General features: G+C 40.0%; 1 protein-coding gene across 12 annotated transcripts in view; it reads right to left on the bottom strand.

Annotated features, from left to right (window-relative positions):
• PARD3B (par-3 family cell polarity regulator beta) overlaps positions 1–20,492 on the bottom strand; it is a 1,107,844-nt gene that overhangs the window by 473,927 nt on the left and 613,425 nt on the right. For all 12 annotated transcript variants that reach the window (XM_055089625.1, XM_055089621.1, XM_055089624.1 and 9 more), the window contains exons 12-13: positions 11,552–11,722; positions 6,327–6,459 (exon numbers count right to left, since the gene is read on the bottom strand). In XM_055089625.1, the coding sequence (XP_054945600.1) occupies positions 6,327–6,459; positions 11,552–11,722 (304 nt within the window). The remainder of the gene's footprint in view (positions 1–6,326; positions 6,460–11,551; positions 11,723–20,492) is intronic.

Here is a 20,492-nt window from a genome sequence, read left to right as displayed (position 1 = left end):
GGCGGACTCTCAACCGCTGCGCCACCAGGGAAGCCCCAAACCTTGGTTTTTATATCTATAAAGTAGGGATAAGAATACCTTCATCGGAGGAATACAAGGATTATATAAGATAGTGCGTATTCAAGCAGTGATTTATAAGTACAATGAGTGCCAATGAGTAAATGAAGGATTATTATTGTGTACATCATAAACTCTGCTGTGGATCTATCACAGTGAGATATTTGTAAAAGGTAGACTATTGCTAGAACAAGAAAATCATCTTTTTGTCCTTGAGAAATGCTGCTGGTAACAACTGCTTTGACTTGCCCACATACCAGGTCTGATGGCTAATTTTATGTATCAACTTGACCGGGCTCAGGGTGCCCAGACATTTGGTATTCTGTGAGGTTGTTTTTGGGTGATATTAACATTGAAATCAGTAGACAGGGTAAAGTAGATTGTACCCCCCCCTTATGTGGGTGGGCCTTATCCAATCAGTTGATGGTCTGAATAGAACAAAAAGGTTGACCCTCCTTCAAGTAGGAGAGAATTCTTCCTGCCTGACTGCCTTCAAACTGAGACATTGCCTTTTTCCTGCTTTTGGATTCAAACTGAACCGCTGGCTCTTCCTAGGTCTTGAGCCTGCTGGCCTTCAGACTGGGACTACACCATTGGCTCTTCTGAGTCTCAGCTTGCCCACTCACCTTGCAGACCTTGGGACACGCCTGCCTCCATAATCACGTGACCCATTCTCTTACAATAAATCTGTGTATGCAATCTATATATACATATACAAACACACACACACACACACACACACACACACACACACACACACACACACACACACACACACACACACCACTGGTTCTATTTCTCTGGAGAACCCTGATAAATATACCAGGAAAGGACTTGCTCCAAGCTCTGCCCCAGGGACCAGTATAAAATGGAGGCAGTCCTAGCAGTGCTGACATGTCCCAGGGAATGAGATTTGAAGCAGGAATCTGATAAGTAAGATGATCAGGGTACAGAAGCATGATGAGCAAAGGCAGCCAGCACTGTCCTGCACTGTCCCCCACTCCAGTGATCTGGTAATATGGCAGCAGTTAGGCAGCCAAAGATTTGCTGAGAGAAAAAGAGCAGAGGGCCTACAAGGTAAATTGGAACAAGGGACATACTGGGACAACATCTTTTCCATTGGTTCTAATCACTCATCCTCAACCTCTCAGTCCATTTTTCACTGGTGGTAGACATAGCTGTGACCATATAACTGCCTGCTCAAAAACACTGCAGTCGCACACAACTGCCTACAGAATAAAGGTCTGTGTACCCGGCAGCCAACTTTATCTCCTATTACACATTAGCCACTCAAGACTATTTATTGCTCCCAGACCGCAAGGCCAGGTTTTCCTACCCCGGTGTCTTGGCTCATATAATTGCAAAACCCACTTCATCCATTAAAGTCTCACCCTTCTCCCAAGGTCCACCTCAAATATCACCTTCTCTATGAAACCTCCACTGTTGCTCTGGGATCTGTCGGTACTTTTACAACAGTGGTGGAGAATATTAGCGCTCCTAGTGTCTGTGTTCTTCCTTCCTTCCTGGGCACACAGCTAGACCCCAGACCCCATTTTCCAGCCCTCTTTGTATCTAGACTGGTTCTTGCCGATAGAATGTGAGTTACTGTGGTCAATGTTGTGCCCGGTCTCAGTGCCTAAGGAAGGGTATATGCAACTTCCCCACCTTCCCCCCCACAATCCCATCTACCAGCTGCAACCATGAGTGGATGAGGCACCACCAGATGGCCCAGCTACCAATGGAAGGAGCCCAAGTCCCTCAGTTCTCATTGGGCTGTGATTTGAGCAAGAAATACATCTTCAATATCTTTATCCACTGACATTTTGGCTTTATCTGTTAATATTACAGAAAATAATTCGTGTGTAACATTTACCATGTGCTGCTTTTGCAATGAGCTATCTATCCATCTATCATCTATTTACCTACATTTGTTTCTCTTACTGGACCACAGGTAACCTCCTCCTTGTCCATTTCTTCCTCCTCTCCTTCCTCTTCTTCAGCATCTCCTCTGGTTTTATTACGATCATTAACTTTCATTTTTATTTCATTCACATGAATAATCTATGTGTTTTTAAATTAATGATAGATGCAGAGGTTAGTATCTTCTCTGATGACTCTTTATCCTTGGTACTTTTTAAACAACAAATCTAGCTGCTGTAAAGAATATTTTTTTCCCCTCTTGGCCCAAACACCTTTGTTAAGCCCTTTATCACCATGAAAGTCTGGAATTCTTATCCCCTAAAAATAGTATTTCTGGATCTCACTGAGTGTACAAGGTCATTTTCTATATCGCCTGTGAAGGTTGCACCTCTAGTCACTGCTTCATCTATGACCAAATGACCCTTTGGTCATGGAAAATAGTATTTCTGGATCTCACTGAGTGTACAAGGTCATTTTCTATATCGCCTGTGAACGTTGCACCTCTAGTCACTACTTCATGCATGACCAAATGACCCTTATTTTAATCACCAACTTTTATTGTTGGGACTTGTTTTACAGGATCCATCCTGCCAGGGCCAGATCAGAAAAGAAGGGCAAAAGAGTTTGTGCCTTTAGACTAGAACTCAGCAAGCTATGGCCCTGGCCCCAAACCGGCCCGCCAACTGGTCTTACACATAAAGTTTCACTGAACACATTCACGCACGTACTGTCTATGGCTGCTTGCGCACTATGGTGGCAGAGGTGACGAGCTGCGAAAGAGATCCTATGGCTCACAAAGCCTGAAATATTGACTACGTGGCCCTTTACAGACAAAGTGTGCTGACCCCTACTTTAGACTGTTTTTGAGAACAATAACAGCATTGTATTCATCGTTGCAGCCTAGCGCATTCTGCCCAACGGAGGTATCCCAGAAACATCCGTCAAATTGAAAAGTATAATTCAATTTCTGATCATCACTGCAGCGGCAGTGCCTTACGTGCTGTAGGGGGGTGGATACATGCAGGTTCCCAGGAGGGAAGACGTTATAAATAATCACACTATTATGTGTCTCTTCAAAGGACCCCAGGGCACATGGATCCAGTGGGACAGGACATAGAACCGAAACATTTGATTTGGGGTATGGATGAAAGTCCTGAGAAGACCTCAGCGGGTGATCCTGGGCCGACTTGAGGCAACGGGCTACTGGGGCAGGGGCTGGAGTTCACGTGAACTGAAAGTGGGGAGGAAGCAGGAGTAGAGCACAAAGGCAAGATGAGAACTATTAAAGGAGAGGGAAGAACAAACTAGAGGCAAACTGTGCTTAGGCTGTAACTTGGCCCAGGGTGAGATCTGCCAGCAAGATTCTTCAGAAAACGCAGTGTTTGCGCACTTCATTACCATTCGAATGCTTAATAGGATTTTATAGTAAACCCCTGGGACACAACCTCCATCCTATTACCTTCTTGGAGCCCTACCCTCAATCCACTGCGGGCACTGCGAGCAATTCTCCAACGCAAATGTGAATTTTCTGGTGTTACAATTTCTACAAACGTTAGTTCTAAAAATGCCTTTTCTCTGTAACAGCTTGACAGGAATATGTATATATATAAAAAATAACAGTGGAACAATGGGTGGTAGTACTATTATTACAAAAATAGATGGAACACAGCATATCAAGATTGGACTTTTAAATATACAAAGGAAAGGAGGAAGGGAAGAAAAAAAAAGTTAATGTTTTGGCTGTAACAGTTCCTCTCCTCACTAGACATTACATTTTGTCAAGTCAATCTTGTTTTTCTAAAGGAGCTCCTTAAAAAGGCCTGGTGGTGGTGAGTCAACACTCACTCAAGTTTCATGAGTCTTGGTGGCCTATGGCCCCCTCGTGTGCGTCGGAAACTCGGGAACTCTCAATGGTTCTCAAAAATGAAAATGTTATTAACGCTACACAAAGACGTGATGAGCGTGATATTCTTCTACAGCATCATGTCTATAAATTCTGTTATATATATATTTTGGTCTCTCAGTCAATAGGCTTATATAAAAAGAAAGAGCATTCCATCTACTGGCCTCTTATAATTAAAATATAACAAATCTGTGCTTTGATAAGCCCATTTCTTATAACCAAGTATTGTATCACAGATCCCCAAGGAAATAATGACAATAGATTTTCTGTGCTTCTTAAAAAATAATGTTTAATGGAGTCACTTCTTAAAAGAACTGGATTTTTGATGTTACCTTGGAAAACTGAGGTGGGAGGAGGAGGTGTAGCAGGAACCATAGGACTGCGGATCTGTGTCTTAGGAGGGAGGGAAGAGACAGAACCTCCCAGTGGTTCTGTGCCTAAAGGACTCTAATTGTTCAGTGACATACAAACTCTGAACACTCTACTGAAGTTCCAAAGTATTACTGCATTTTATTTTTAGCATGTGTTTTGGGTGGACTTTATTATTTAAAATTGTTTTTCTGGGTGTATCCTTACACTATAACTAGTTCTATAGTTTCATTATTTTAGCCTTTGCTAGCCTTCCTAGAGATATTATCCCATTTCCTTGAATATCTCAATGTCCTCTAAAAATATACTATGTAATTATCACTTCAGCATCGATATTTTATAAGTACTGAAAAAGAAACAGGATGGGAGGGAATGTGTCCAATGTTCCTTTGGACATCACTGGTGTAATTAGGAATAAAACCCAGAACTTGGATTGTCACTGGACCACATGTTGCCTGAGAATTAAGTGCCAATCAAGTTATATAAAATATGGCTGGAATGTTCTTGATCATTATTTGGACACGGTAGAGAGAAGGCTCTTCTGGTGTGAGGGAAACTTGCTGTTCCTTCCCCAGATTCTCCTGCTATTGCGACTGAAGGACTCAGAAGGAGATGCTGCTTTGTCAAGAAAACTTTTAATTTTATTAAGATGAGGAAAGACGTACTGGGTGTCTCTTTATCTGACACAAAGTAAAGTCAGCTTCTCATGGACACTCTTGGGATGAGGTGAAAGAACAGTTTCAAGAGACCAATGTAAGACAGGGCCCATGCTGTGGTTTAGGGAATGAACTTGAGTCAGAGAGACAGGAGATGTATTCAGGTTCTGCAGGGATTATATATGGTGTTGGGTTACTCATTTACTCTTCTCTATTTCTTCATCTGTAAAATGAGGATAATAATATCACCCACTTTGAGTGTGCATGTAAATTGCTCACCACAGTATGTAACAGACAGTAAACAATAAATGATCACAGCTGTTGCTACTACTCTCTCTGAAACAGAGGAATTCAGAGGAAAAAATATCCCATTCAGATGAAAGAATTTAATTCTAGAGGAACCTCAGATTTACAAGTCTGTTCTGATGGAGTAATCTCAGAGTCTAGAAATTGTTCCCCCATCGTTAAATTTGGGTAACATCTTAAGTGTAAATAAGGGATTGATTATATAAACAGCACCTCCACTCACTAGACTACTATGCAACTGCTGAAAGTGATGTTATGGAATATTCAATGACATAGTAAGATGTTCATAATGGGCTATTAATTAAAAAAGCAATTTCCTAAACATTTTATATACACATATTTACATGAAGGAAACACTTTCAATATATACATAATGTTATTGATCAGTATCTCTGACAGAAGTATGAGTGCCATTAAATTTTCCCTTTATTGCTTTTCTCTTAATTTTCTGTCATGAATATCTATTGCTTTTGCGACACAAAAAAGTAGTTACTAAAGAAAGGAGATGCAGGGAAATAAAAGGGTTTTCTTGGTGGCCTTAAGTATAATTTTTGAAAAACAAAGAAGAAAATCCAATTGTTTTACATGTAGAGCTCTACTAGAAATGTGATCCGTACAAGATAGTAGTAGTGAGGCAATAACAAAAACATTCCACCATCATATCATGGTCTCGGTTCACAGTATTTACCGCTCAGAAACAAGCATAAATCTGCAAACTGTGTTATGACCACTTTATGATTTAATACTATTCCATATATCAATATTTTGTAAGTTCGGTTGTTATTTACACTTGGTAACTTCCAATATTAAAAGACTTAAAAAAATATAACGGTTTGTCATCTTGTTTCTCCAGGCATGGTTTTGTTTTATATGTAACCCTCCATGTTTGGGGCAGCAAGCGTAGAAACTGTCACTTAAACTGGAAGCAATGCCAGGAATCTGCTTCACAACCTGTGAGTCAGCTCTCCCACCCATCTCTCATTTTCATGACTCAGAGTAACAAAGTGTGCACTTAGTCTAATTAATTCCCCTTTGTTCCTCTTTTTTTAAAAAAAATAAACACTCTCCTGTTTTCTCATACCACTTGCAGCAGATCAGAATGGATAGAATCTTACCTTTCTGTTTGTTTTGTGGACTGTAAGTGCCAAATGGATGCAATGTACTATTATCATTTCTCCTGGAGGTGGTTACAGCATTTTGACAGTTCTCAAAGCACGCCTTAGAAAATGCCCCACACTCTGCAGGCTCCTAAGGGATGAAAATAAAAATTACGGTCGCTTTTTTAGTATGTTCCAACTTGGTCAATGGAAGCAAAGTGAAAGAATGATCAATTTATGAATAATCTTTCAAGAGTCTACTGCACGTAAGTCCTCGACTATGGAAAATCAAAATGGCCCTATCAGTTAAAACATTTCTGAATAGGTAATAAAAAATACTGACAATGTGGTGTTAAGGCTTAGGAGTGCTGATAGCAAGCACAAAAGTGGATTAACTTTATTATTCTTTCCCACCACTTACAACTAGCTTCTTTCAAATTTTCTTCCATCTGGGAGTACAGCTTGTGGCAGTGTCAACATAAGAATACAGTTCATGCCAAGGGTGTTTCTCTGCCAACCAGCTGGCTCCTGTCTCCCTCTCCCTTGGTGACTAAGTGTATATGCTCTAGGACAAGTCAGAACCCAGGCAGGTTTGTCACTGAAATGCCATGAGTGTGTTCCACTGCAGACACTAGGCCTTTTGGCCAGGAGCTAAAACAAACTGCTGTGACAATGCCAGACAGTGGTTCTCCTGAGATTTTTTTCTCTTCCATATTTCCCCCTTCTGTTTTGATTTTGATAGTCTGTAAACAAATTCAGTTTCCTTAAAACTGCTAGCTCCAGAATAAACCGTGTTCCACAGGTGCTGCCGAGGTACTAGGAATGGGCCGACCGCAGGGAGCTCTAGTTATTGTTCTAGAGGAATGAGGCATGGAGAACTGGGTTTTGCTCTGGTTCATATTGTGTGTCTTCTAACAGATTTCAAAGAAGTAATTTGAAAGCCATCTCAGGGCCATTCCCTTGACCATTTGTGAGAGGAACATTCCACAAACACAAACATAGATCTGATCCCCAAAGCTCTTTCCTTCTGAAAAAGAGCATTTGGCCCAAACAATGCATTTGATTTCTACTTTCCTCTTACAGAAACTCGGTATCCTGCTAGTTAAACAAAATATTCAAAACATTCCATGCATGCATTCTTCATAATTAAAATGTTTTCAGCTGCTGAAGGTCCTTTAGCTTTTTGTCAAGGCTTATAACACTTTTTCCACACCCAGTGTTACCTTTTGCCCCTGGTTCATTAGTCAACCCAAACCTGGGGCAAACTACTCCTAAATTAAAGCTGGAGCCCTGGAGGTAGGAGAGGTAGGACCTACCTTGAATAGTCAAGTGCTTTAACAACAACAACAAAAAATTTTTTTCTGCTTTCCCAGCTCTTTAATAAATGACACAATCAATATCCCAACAACTGATCAGTAACCAGCCTAATTAAAATATTCAGCCTGTAAAATAGAGCTGTCGTGGAGCCTTCCATTAGTGTCCCAGCCAATAAAAAATACAATGGATTTTTAAACATATTCTGCTTCCACCAAGCTGAGCTTACAGCTCAGGGGAGGGAAATGTTTTGGGGAAGGAAAACAAAACAAAACAAAACAGGTCATAACCCATTTTTTAATACCAAGTCTCTAGGCTCAAATAGAATTACAATTGAACCTCAAGCTCATCCTTTGAAAAACATATTTCTGTTTAAAATGATTTTGATTCAATCAAGGGCTCATTATGTATTCTTCACGAGGTCCTCATCAAAACTGTTTACATATCTTGTACATCTGGGTAATGTGGGAAAATACCCAACGACAATATATTTTGACTTTTCTTAAGTAGCGCCTTCAGTATTTTTTTAAATATCAATATAATGTTCAAGTAACCATTTTGGTATTCTTCCCAAATCTAACTAATTGATTTCCCTGAATATATGAGCAGAACTGAGGCCTTTTCTAGGTTACAGATTCTTTTTTATTGTACCTGAGGGCGATTGCTGTTCCACTGAAGAATTCTCCAAAAACACGAGCACACAACATATATGATTTGACACAGCAAAACAGATTTGGGATATCAAATAGCTACAGATTTTTTTTAAATTTAATAAAGATTATCTGTACATTAGGCTGCTGTCTTTATATGAAAAAAACACTCTTCATAGGTACCACAGAGATTCTCACTAGCTGAGAGAGCCAAGTGTCTCCTCATCCCCCATGGAAAGCATGTAAATATTAAGGAAAATAAAAATGGATCTTGGGGCTTCCCTGGTGGCGCAGTGGTTGAGAGTCCGCCTGCCGATGCAGGGGACACGGGTTCGTGCCCCGGTCCGGGAAGATCCCACATGCCGCGGAGCGGCTGGGCCCGTGAGCCACGGCCGCTGAGCCTGCGCGTCCGGAGCCTGTGCTCCGCAACGGGAGAGGCCACAACAGTGAGAGGCCCGCGTACCGCAAAAAAAAGGATCTTGTTTAAATGTCCTCATAAAAACTGCTTTTTGTCCCATTTCTTATTCCCAATTGAGTCCCCAGTGAACAGTATTAACAAGAGAAAAACAAATACCCTATGCTAACGCATATATATGGAATCTAAAAAAAAAAAAAAAAAGGTACTGATGAACCTAGTTGCAGGGCAGGAATAAAGTTGTAGACATAGAGAATGGATTTGAGGACACGGGGTGGGAGGGGGAAGCTGGGGCGAAGTGAGAGTAGCGTCGACACATATACACTACCAAATGTAAAATAGATAGCTAGTGGGAAGCAGCTGCACAGCACAGGGAGATCAGCTCGGTGCTTTGTGACCACCTAGACGGGTGGGATAGGGAGGGTGGGAGGCAGACGCAAGAGGGAGGGGATATGGGGATATATGTATGCATATGGCTGATTCACTTTGTTGTACAGCAGAAACTAACACAGCACTGTGAAGCAATTATACTCCAGTAAAGATCTATTAAAAAAAAAAAAGAACTACAGCAACAACAACAACAAAGACACTCCTGAGGATGGGCAACCAACTGAAGGCTTAGTACTTTCTTCTGATGAAATAATTGTCAACCCAGCCCAGAGTGTGAGAATTAAAATGAAAATATGGGGCTTCCCTGGTGGCGCAGTGGTTGGGAGTCCGCCTGCCGGTGCAGGGGACACGGGTTCGTGCCCCGGTCCGGGAGGATCCCGCGTGCCGCGGAGCGGCTGGGCCCGTGAGCCATGGCCGCTGGATCTGTGCGTCTGGAGCCTGTGCTCCACAACGGTGAGAGGCCCGCGTACCAAACAAACAAACAAACAAACAAACAAACAAAATGAAAATATGTGCAGTAAAGGAGAACGCAAATAATAAAGTGTCTCAACTTGATGAGTCAAAATAGAGAGTACTTATCCTCTAGGCATTCACATATTTTAGAGAAAGACATGAAACTAGGGAAGATAAGAGGTGGAGAGGTGGGGAGGGAACTCTTTTAGCAATCATGTTCTTTTTTTTTTTCTTTTACTTTTTCTATCTACACAGATATGGAATTCTTGAGCAGTGTATTCCAGACTTTTCTATCAGTTGAGGTATCTTTGTCCCAAGACATCTTAAGGGAGATCTAAAACACAGATGCATGGAAGGGGTGATTCAGGGGTCTACAGGTCATACTTCACACCCGCATCCAACAAGTGGGTTCTGTGGAGGTCTAGGGCTCTCGAGTAAGAACCAAATTCAACCAGAAAGCAGCCGATTCTCTCATGGTAGGAAGCAAGCGATAAGGGTTTCATGACTATGTACATAAGTAAAATCCCTTAAATATTCACGGAAACCTCTCTGTCACTTAAGCAGACACAAATGTTGGAAATGAGTTGGCTCATTATATAGTCCCCAGTAATTGGGAAATTTACATTTATTTAACATTTACAAGGTTATGTACAGAAAAGTTAAAAGCTACAGTTACTCCTTTCCAACAGCTGATAAAATGACAAAATAAGATATAGTTGATAAGTTCACTACTTCAGCTTATCCTCTCAGATGAAGTAGGTCTCAGATGCAACTTTTATCCATTCATTCAACAATATATAACAAGTCTCCACTACTAGGTGCTGGGAAATGAGGATCTATGAAGGGATAAGGCAGACAACAGTATTGCTATCTATAAGTACAGAGCATTCAACTATGTATGTCTTTGCATAGCCAGGAAATGAACCACGTGGGATTTTAACTCAAGTAATCCAAAACTCCAGAGCCCAACCTTTTAACCACTATCATCCCCAACTACCTTCCAGTCTTAATCTCAAAATCTTTTCATTTTAAAATGTTTAAGTTGAGCTTATTATTAAAACTAATATTTTACATTAGTGTGTTTTAATAGGATTCTATTTTAACTTTGTGTATTACTGTATCACAAAAACATTATTTGTCCTTAGAGAATATATGTGTGATTTGCTGATGTTTTTCTCAACTCTTAACTATTATCGACTTTTTTCTTATCTTTTCTTAAAATAATTTTTAGGAGCATTTAATATTCTCTCTATATAAGTGAAAATAATGTTTTAGGAATACCTTATGATGAATATGATAGCTGTACACTACAATATATAATTGTATAATATAATAATTATATAAATAATATAATTGTATGTAACTGAAATGTTTAGGGATATCAGCATTCAAGAATAGTTTATGTTCACACTTCATGTGTATGTAAAAATATTGCTTACATTAAAAATATCCATAAAGAAATCATGATAATAAAAGATTTCAAAAATACTTCTTTAATTAAAAACATTTATTTAAGAACATGAAGCAAGAAGCTTGTTTAACGGATCAAATTTTAAATTAGTTAAGTCCCAGGCACACATTACAGGGAAGAATGTAGAGAGCTGACTGCATTATAATGATCTTCACAGTAAGCATTATATACATCTGATTAAGAACTTTCTAAGGTATGGACACTGCTAGCATGTCATCCAAAAAGTATATAAGCATGTTTTATGCTTTAATGTTTATAATATGAATAAAGCGTTATTCGTAAAGTCCAGAGCTCTAGGAGTTTCTGGGGGGAAAACTGGAAATTATGGACTTGTTACGCGAGATAAATTACTTAATTTATATGCACATTTTTACACCTTCTAGTTATACCTAAAATATACAACCACCAATTTGCCACATAAACCCATCAGAGCACTTCTAGGGCATATTTTTCCAATTTCAGAATCAGTATGAGCCTAGCTACCATGGAAGTGTGAATATTCTGGTGGCCATTTGGGCAATTTGCAGAGGGAAATAAAAATTTGCATCACCTCCAGTGGTCTCCCTGGCCTCCTCAGAATCACCAACTGGATCATCCCTCGTATGTTTCCTTCCATGGACATTGATCGCCTAAGTGTTTCCATAGCTTCGTGGTTGGACTTTCCCAGAAGAGATTCCCCGTTAACTGCAATCAGCTGGTCATTCACCTGCAGCCGACCATCCTAGTGTGGAGGTAAGAAAAACAGTGTTAAATAGAGAAAAGCACGGCGATGACATGTGACTGTTTCAGGGAAAAGATCAAGTTTAAAATGAAAAACGAAAAAAAAATAGCTATTAGAAATAATTTATTTTCCATGGCAGAAAAAGATTCTGGAGTTTATCAGATAGTCACAAATACTAACAATAATGAATTGTGTGAAAGTGATTTTTAGAAATCTTAGAGTTCCAAACTGCAATAATTTAGACATTTGTATAATGTCTCTTACCTAAATCTCTGGCAAGTATGCTAGCCTAGCCTGATTCTGACGTTCGCTCTGGCAGGGACCATATTGCTGACTTAAGGAAAGGGGGTTTGGAAGCAAAAGAAAGTGGTCAGATCGCTTGCATTTTCAGGCACAGAGAGACATCATGCTTAAACGTTGCGAGCTTGAGAGCAGTCATGCGTCTCCTAGATATCATTGCCAGCTCTATTGGATAGTGCTGAGAAAAAAAAAAAATTCTCCTGTGGTTTTCTCTAACACAACTAAGAAGTTGCTGGTCTGCAAAAGAACGCAGAGGTGTGTAAGACAGGACCAATTTGCTATGATGTCTTCCGGCAGAAACGCTTGACAAAGGGCTGTCAAGCCTTTTGTGATGAGGCTCTGACTGACGAGCTCTTTCACCCAGCGCCTTCAGGAAGGAACACCGCATGCCACAGAGCACTCGGAACCGCAGCAGGTGGACAGGCAGCCCAGATTCTAGTCTAAAGCACCTCTAGGCACTAGTCATCTTCAGCCAGAGGCCTCCCACAAGCTGGAGTCTATAGCAGTAGCTAAACAAACCGGGATGCCAGCTCTGCCTACAAAAGAACTGGTGGGGATCACAGTACATGTCTCCAAGAGGCAGCCTAGGAGAAGAGATGCTTAAACATTGACAGTCTGATTAGGGATGTGCGTTATACCTGCTACACACTAGGGTAGAAAGTTCTTGCTGTGAGGCACAGATGCAGTTTTAGGAAGGTCGTGATGCTAGTGCCACTGCTAATACATTTAACAGAAATAACAGTAGGCTTGTATCACAGTTTTTCCACGAATTATCTCTAGTTCTCACAGAACTCAAGAAGTTGAGTAGATTAATGCTTTTATTCATATTTTACAAATAAGGAAGCTGAGGCAGGAAAGTGATGTAAGTTGCCCTAGGTCACAAAACAGAGGTAGAGAGAAACTGACTTAAGTCCAGGTTTCATGAACCTTGGCTCTTTTCAGTTTCTCTACTAGGACTCCCTTTGTTCTTTGTCTCAAGACTACAGTTGTGCCACACTAAAACAGGAAGAGGGAAGTATTAAAGTTTCTGCAGTTAGAAGTATCTGGGATCCACGTTCAAATTAACAGAATGAAATGTAAAAGAAAAACAAAACAGAACTTCCCTAAGAAATGAGGAAAACAGACAGACAATGAACAAGAGGAGCAACTGTACAGCTTTGGGAGAGAAATCCTGTGGACAAGTTGATGAACTCTGACTAATGCGGCAGCAGATGGTCAGAGGAAGTTCCTCTGCTGACAGCTGGGAAAAGGGGGAGAGTGGTGAGAGCTGTTCTGGAGCGCTAATGCCCTCGTGGAGAGGCACTGCACGCGCCTCCTGCTGCAGAGGGTGTCGGCCCATAGATCCCGGAGGCCTCCCAAAGGCGCACACGCCCTCCCGATGAGAAACGTTGAGATGGTGAGGCCATGGGATGGATCGATCGAGAAAGGGGTAAAATCGAGCTGTAAAATGTCTGAGTGCACTGCCTCAACAGAGCCTAATGTCCTCTGCCTTCCTCTTGTTTTCCCACTCCACTTAACCTTTCCTCTAATTTGGAGCAAATCTGGAAATGAGATTTACAGGAAAGGCCAAACGAGAAAGAAATCGCTTCACTTCTGTTATCTCATGTTGAGTGAGGCACATAAAGGATAAGATTAAGGCTACATGAAATGGGGTAAAACAAAAACAACCTTAATGGCTGTGGCAAGTGAAGTGAGACACTTTACTCCAGAAATTATTCTGTTCTATTGTGACATTTAATGGAAGGAGGACTACCGGGCTGAATCTTTTGTGGGCAGTTGGGAGGGTCACTAAAAAGTTTTTTTTAGGAGGACTGGAAACAGATGTGTGGTTTTTAAAGACGAGGAGGAAGCAGAAGAGTTGGATCAGGATCCCAGCCCTGTTAACAGGAAATGAGGTCGAGTGCTGGATCTGTAGACACTTAGTCTTGGCAGGCCATCTCATCCGCTATGACAGGAAGAAGAAAGATAAAGATTGAAATTTAATGGGTACTTCTAGAATTGAGGGAATGAAATCTGAGTGAGATCCACCTGGTAACCTCCCGTGAACTTTCTCTGTGAAGTATGGGGCAAGGTCTGAGTGAAGAGGTAAATAAGAGATAAGGAGATGGAAGAAAAACATTTTTTATAAGATAATCTCTTACCAGCAAGTATTAAGCACAGACTTTTATTTTCCGCTACATTCTGAGTCTCAAGCATGAGGAACTACATTAAAGTAGAACATGTATGCGTATCCAAGTCCAAAACAAAAAGGCAGGTCAGGTCACCCCAGGGCAGCTGGGATTTTTTTTTTTTTTTTTTTTTTTTTTTATGAAGACATTCACATTCATCATAAGCATCACTGGAGAGTCGCTGGTGTGATAAAAATCCACATACTCTCCTTTTTAGGCTTGGCTGGTCTGTTGCTATTGGTTTTTGCTTTTCCTTTATAAGAAAAAGGATGGGTAATTTCATCACTGGTGATGCCAGTAAGTACCACATTGTCCTAACATGTAGAATATAATCACAGAATTCAGAGCTGGAAGGGTCCTTAGACATCATCTTGTCCAACCTCTTCCGTTTATAAATAAGGTGACGCCCAAAGAGGATGAGAAACCATTTATTGAACTCCTCTTCTTAAGAGAAGGCACTTCCACAATCTATGTGGAAGAACTTGATCAGCTAGTTAAGATCAGAGCTGGATCAGAATAGCCCAAGTTCTGACTTCTCAGCACTCCCTATTCACTACCCATTCTGTGTTCTACGAAGATGACAAGTCCCTAAAGGGATGATGCTTCAAGGAAAAAGACTTTCAAATCCACCAGATGTCTCCCGGAAGAGAATCTTACATGAAAGCCAGAGTCAGACGATAGAAGATGGGGAGACAGGAGACTGGGCTGGGGGATGGCGGAGCAAGGAAGCAAGCTGGAAGTGGCAGGAGCAAAGGTGGTAGGACAGGGACTGTTTACCTATCTAGCTATATATACATACATGTGTATCCAGGTCTAGTCTTGATCTAAAATCAAGTTGATTCAGTGAAGAGGTCATTACTCAAAACTCATCAAAGATTCCTCAAAATTGTTCATGTCTATTCTGCTTTGGAATGATTTTTACCAAGAAAAGTCGTTTTTTATGGTTTTATTTTTTTCTGTGAATACTATGTTTAAGTAAATACTTAGGCATGAGAATGGTAACTCTCCTCAACTGATTTTACATGAGTGAATTCAACTATCCAGGATGTTACCCAGGAATTCTAGAATATTTATTTCATCGTAATCTGGATCATTCTTGCATTTGTTGAATGAAAAGAAAATGCCCTTTCTGCTATGGACTGAGTGTTTGTATTTTCCTCAAATTCATATGTTGAAATCCTAACCCCCAACATGATGGTATTAGGAGGCAGGGCATTTGGAAGGTAATTAGTGCCCTTATAAAAGAGGCCTGAGAGAGATCTCTTGTCCCCTCTGCCACAGGGGGTTACAGCAAGAAGAAGACAGCTGTCTATCAATCACGTCTCACCATACACTGAATCTGCAGCACCTTGATCTTGGACTTCAAACTCAAGGACTGTGAGGGGTAAATTTCTGCTGTTAAAAAACTACCCAGTTTATGGAATTCTCTTTCAGCAGCCCCAAAAAAGACACTTTCCTTCCTACTTTATGGCCATCAGGCCCCTAACCAAAAAGACTGCAACTACACTCATTCCCTATGGCAACCCCCATAACCAACTCTATCCAACCTCAAGCTAAGACGGAGTAAAGGAGGTTCCCAAAGAGGAAGAAAAATAAGAAAAAGAGGAAGGAGAACAGACTAAAGATAGAAAGTAACTTCCTCCACATTAGGGCACATTAGGACGAATAAAAACTGGTATAAGATTTAGGTCTTCTCCATGTCCTGGGATGGCTTCAAGTCTCATCAGCCCTAACCTGGTTCTAATGCAGGAGGAAGAATGGACTAGGAGACAAGATGTTTGAGTGTTATATCCCCTTTTACTGAACACCAAATGCAGGCCAGTCCTTGTGCAAATATTTTGCGTATGTTCCCATTTCTCAAAACATCCCTGTGATACGAGCATCACCCTCCACTAAGAGAGGTAAAAATGGAGGCTCAGAGAAATGAAGTCAAAGAATACTGTCAAAGAAAACTGTCATAGCCAGGTCTACCTGTCTGAGTCAGATATGTACCCGTTATGCTATGTTGCTTCTAAAATCAGAGTTCTAGAGATGATTAAAGGCACTATAATGAATATCATTATTCAATGAGTTTCTCCTTTGCGCAGTTATTGTGCTAAACCCTTTATATGCACTAGACAATTTAATCCTTACAGCAACGTTATACACGGGGGACTACTGCTCCCCTTTATAAAAGAAGAAACCAAGGATCAAGCAAGTTAAGTGCATTGTTACAAGTCACATGTCTAAAAGCAAGTTTGAAGTAGGTCTGGGTCCCTCTGAAGTCCATGTTTTCAACCACTTTGCTAGTGATTCTTGACCTTTATGGGCTCTTCTTAGACTCCTTTGAAAATCTAATAAAAGCTACAGATTCTCACCTCTTAAAAATATTTACATGATGGTTTCTCCACAGCTGCACATCTGGACCAGGTCATTCTTTGTAAAGGGGAGCAGTCATGTACCTTATAGGATGTTTCATGGGCCCACTGAAGCATATCCATGATTTCCGGGGGTCCAGTGACCTCATAGTTCAGCCCCTGCTGTGCCTGTCATGACTACTGGTGACAGTGCAAGGCTTAATCCACCTCTTTTGGCCAATTTTTTGTAGGTCCCTTTACCTCTAAAGTTCTAATGAACACAGAGGGAAGAGAAGAAAGCCATGGCAAAGAATGAGCCTCTGCAAAACATGAGTCAAGCATGAGGGAGTGGGCTGGCTAACCCACGGGTAGCTGGCTGGGGCCCAAGGCCAGTCCCTATTTGGCCAGGGTGTTGAGAGGATTAATCATGACCAGATGTTGGTTCCTGCCTCTGCCTGTTTCTGATGGGGCCCTTGGTGAAGCCTTCGGGGACATCAGCACCCAAATTCTAAACCCTGACTTCAGACTACAGGCATTTCCTTGGAGTGGGGTAGAACTCCAGGCAGGATGGCACCTGACTGAAAGGATTATCCTGAACAAATATTTCTCAAGGTCCTAAAATCACTCCATGACAACATCTGCTTACTGTATTTTTGGGGAAAAAAAAAAAATCCAACCTAGAAAGAGCCTTGCATTCCAGATTGAAATCATTTAGCTTCATTTTCAAACAATAGCAATGAAAGGCAAAAGAATAAATCAAGATTTTAAAGTATAGTTTTTAAAACAAAGAAAGGAATAAAGAAAGATGGTAAGACTAGAAGCATGTAAGTTCTTGTCTTGAAGGGCATCTGCCCACATTAGTCAATGTTTTACTATATCTGTCCTAACACAATTTCAACCAATATGAATGGCACCATTCTTCCCAAATAAGAGCTCTCTTTTCCAGACACAATAAATTGCACTCTGACGTACACACCGTGGTGACGTGGCCCACACTCTTCCTTCTCACCAAAATGCCCTTTGCATTTCTGCTCACCTGTTGAATATCTATCCTTCAAAACAAGGCTCAGCAACTGCCTTCCATTCAGTTTTCTTCACAGGCAGAATTAATTGCTCCATTTCGATACCCATGATACTTTTTTTTTTTTTTTTTTGCGGTAAGCGGGCCTCTCACTGTTGTGGCCTCTCCCGTTGCGGAGCACAGGCTCTGGACGCGCAGGCTCAGCGGCCATGGCTCACGGGCCCAGCCGCTCCGCGGCATGTGGGATCTTCCCGGACCAGGGCACGAACCCGTGTCCCCTGCATCGGCAGGTGGACTCTCAACCACTGCGCCACCAGGGAAGCCCCATGATATTTTTATATTTGTCTACCATAGTTCTTATCATATTCGAATCATTATTGTATTTATTATGCTACCAGCTTCCTGTATTATGGAATGAGTCTTTTAAAATTTTCTGTCTCCAGTGTATTATATATTGTATAACTTGCTGTAACTGTAGATGTTCAGGAAGTGCTTGCTAAATTGAATCACTTGAAACATCTTTCATTCAGGTGCTTCGGACCTGGTGTAAGTTTCATCTACAATGGACAAATCCTGTGATTTACAAACTGTCACTGTAAGAGATTCCTGATCCCAGGCTGGCTTGGAGATGCTGGCACATGCTCAGAGAAACTTTATAATTCTAAAAGTGAAGCTTGATTACCTTCTGTGTACTAGCTCAATCTCCCCTTGCTCAGCTATTGTAAAATTTTAAATGTATCTAATTCAGTTATTAAGAGCCTCACTCCATTTTATGCAGCAAATCAGTGAAGTACCAGCAATGTACCATTTATCCAGCATCTGTGGTATATGAGACTTTAATTAAAGATTACTGAAGAGTACTTTTTAGAGCATCAAAATATACATAATCCAAACCATTCTGATATAATGTATTATAATTCTTACCTTTTAAAAGATCTTCTGGAAACATATGGGACATAATTAACATACTGCAACTTACAGCCTTCACTATCGTCATTAGTGAATTTTACAATTTCCTCAGCAAGAAGTTTCAGAAGCACTGACTTAGAGTCATCACAAACATTCCTTGGCCTGCTTTGCAGCAATAGCACTCTGTGCTTGTTTTACACTTTTTCTATTTCCTGTCCTTTCAGTTTTCTCTCCATCCCTTCTTATCTTCTTCCTGATTTTCTGCTTTTCGTTTACTCTGGCTTAGAAAACTGGATAATAAAAAGCTTATTAAGGTGTATGTGTTAAATGAATCAAGATCATCCTGCATGAATGACTAACTAGATTAGAATCTCAGAGGCCTTTTCAACTTAATGAAAAGATCTTATTTATTCACTTTAAAAACAAACAAACAAACAAAACTGTGCTCTTGTTTGTGCTAAGATTGCTAAAAGTCTGGTCTCTAAAAAGACTGACCCAGAGCAGAATGCCTAGACCAAAGCTCTGACCACATTATGAACTCAGTATCTCCACAGTGCAGGTGAATATAGCTTTTCAGGTAAGAGGTACTACTTTCAAAGTATCATGATCATGTTATATTAGCTTTTGTAGATAACAATTTAGTTTTTGATTAGGTCTACCAGTCTTATATTTCTTCAAGCCTCCTGAGGCAGTCATGGAGTTCAAAGTACACATCAAAATGACAGAGTTCTAAAATTTTATCCAGCATGATATAAATTTATTTCTTACTTGCATTTCCATATATAAGATAAAAATATGAAAGTGCTAAAAACTGGCAAGAAAAGCAATGATTGATGCTGGTATTATGGGATTTTAAAAGTAATGTTCTCTTATATCTCTTTAAAATTTATTGCAGAAAACCCATAAATAATAAGCCTGATTATATTAATTAACATATACTAACATTTTTGGTTTTTTTCTAAGAAGGAAATTGGTTTAAAATATTTGGCATAACATAGTTGATAATTCTTTTCTTCATGTTTAAGTTAGTAATTTTTTTTTAAGGCAAAATTATTATTGGGTATATAGTGATGGCGAATTTTTCCAGGCAGAGTTCCTGCTTTTAGTTGTTCATAGAATATCACATTTTTGTGGTTAGGATGAAATATTAGAGTTTGGCTTCTAACAGTTGAGGATTTGCAGTGAAGCTGTTTACACACCCAGACTGGATGGTCCTTTTGTAAGAGGTAAAAACCTGGAAGACATGACTACAGGTAATGATCTTTATAGCTCTCCGCCAGTAGAAAACACTATCAATTTTAAGAAAAATGGATAGTTGAGGAAATCATTTAACATTTGTGTTCCTTAAAATGCTGTCCTTTTTATCTTCCTTTGAATTCATTAATTATAGATCCACCACATGATTTACAGATACCAGCAGAAATGGAGGTGGAAATTACTCCTGCTAGGAACTCCTACTGAACACTCCTGTTAAGTAGCTTGGAGGCTGTTAAATGTTCCATACTATGAAGAGACACGGAAATTCAGCACCAAGCACCGTGTTCCTGGAAATTCTAGGACTGTGCATATTCTCTCCAAAAATTCATACTTTTAGTCATTTTAAAATAGGGGGATTGCTTGTACCATTTAATTTTTTTTAACCTATTACTAAATGGCATAAATCATGCAATTCTGCATCTCTCAGAGGTTGTATTCCAAATTTCCTAAGCATATAAGAATCAAATTACTTAAATTATGTCTATTTTATATTCTGAGTGCATGCATTTGCAATTAGCTATGTCAGGCATTTTTTTTCATTTAATTTCATCATCAAGTAGTATTTATTAAGTACAAACCTAGCTAATTAATTTTCTAGAGAATAAAAGGTATTCTTAAATTCATTCTCTCTATTTAAGAGCCCTTAAATAATCTACCTGACATATGACATTTTTTTCCCATAGCAAAAACTGCCTTTAAATTTTAATTTTACATTATTGTTTCAAGGTTTCAATAGAACACATTACACTTCCAAAGTGAGTATATTCAAATTAAAAAAC

Source organism: Physeter macrocephalus, chromosome 2, assembly GCF_002837175.3.
Source record: "Physeter macrocephalus isolate SW-GA chromosome 2, ASM283717v5, whole genome shotgun sequence".
NCBI classification, from domain to species: domain Eukaryota; kingdom Metazoa; phylum Chordata; class Mammalia; order Artiodactyla; family Physeteridae; genus Physeter; species Physeter macrocephalus.
This window is presented reverse-complemented; position numbering and strand designations above follow the sequence as displayed.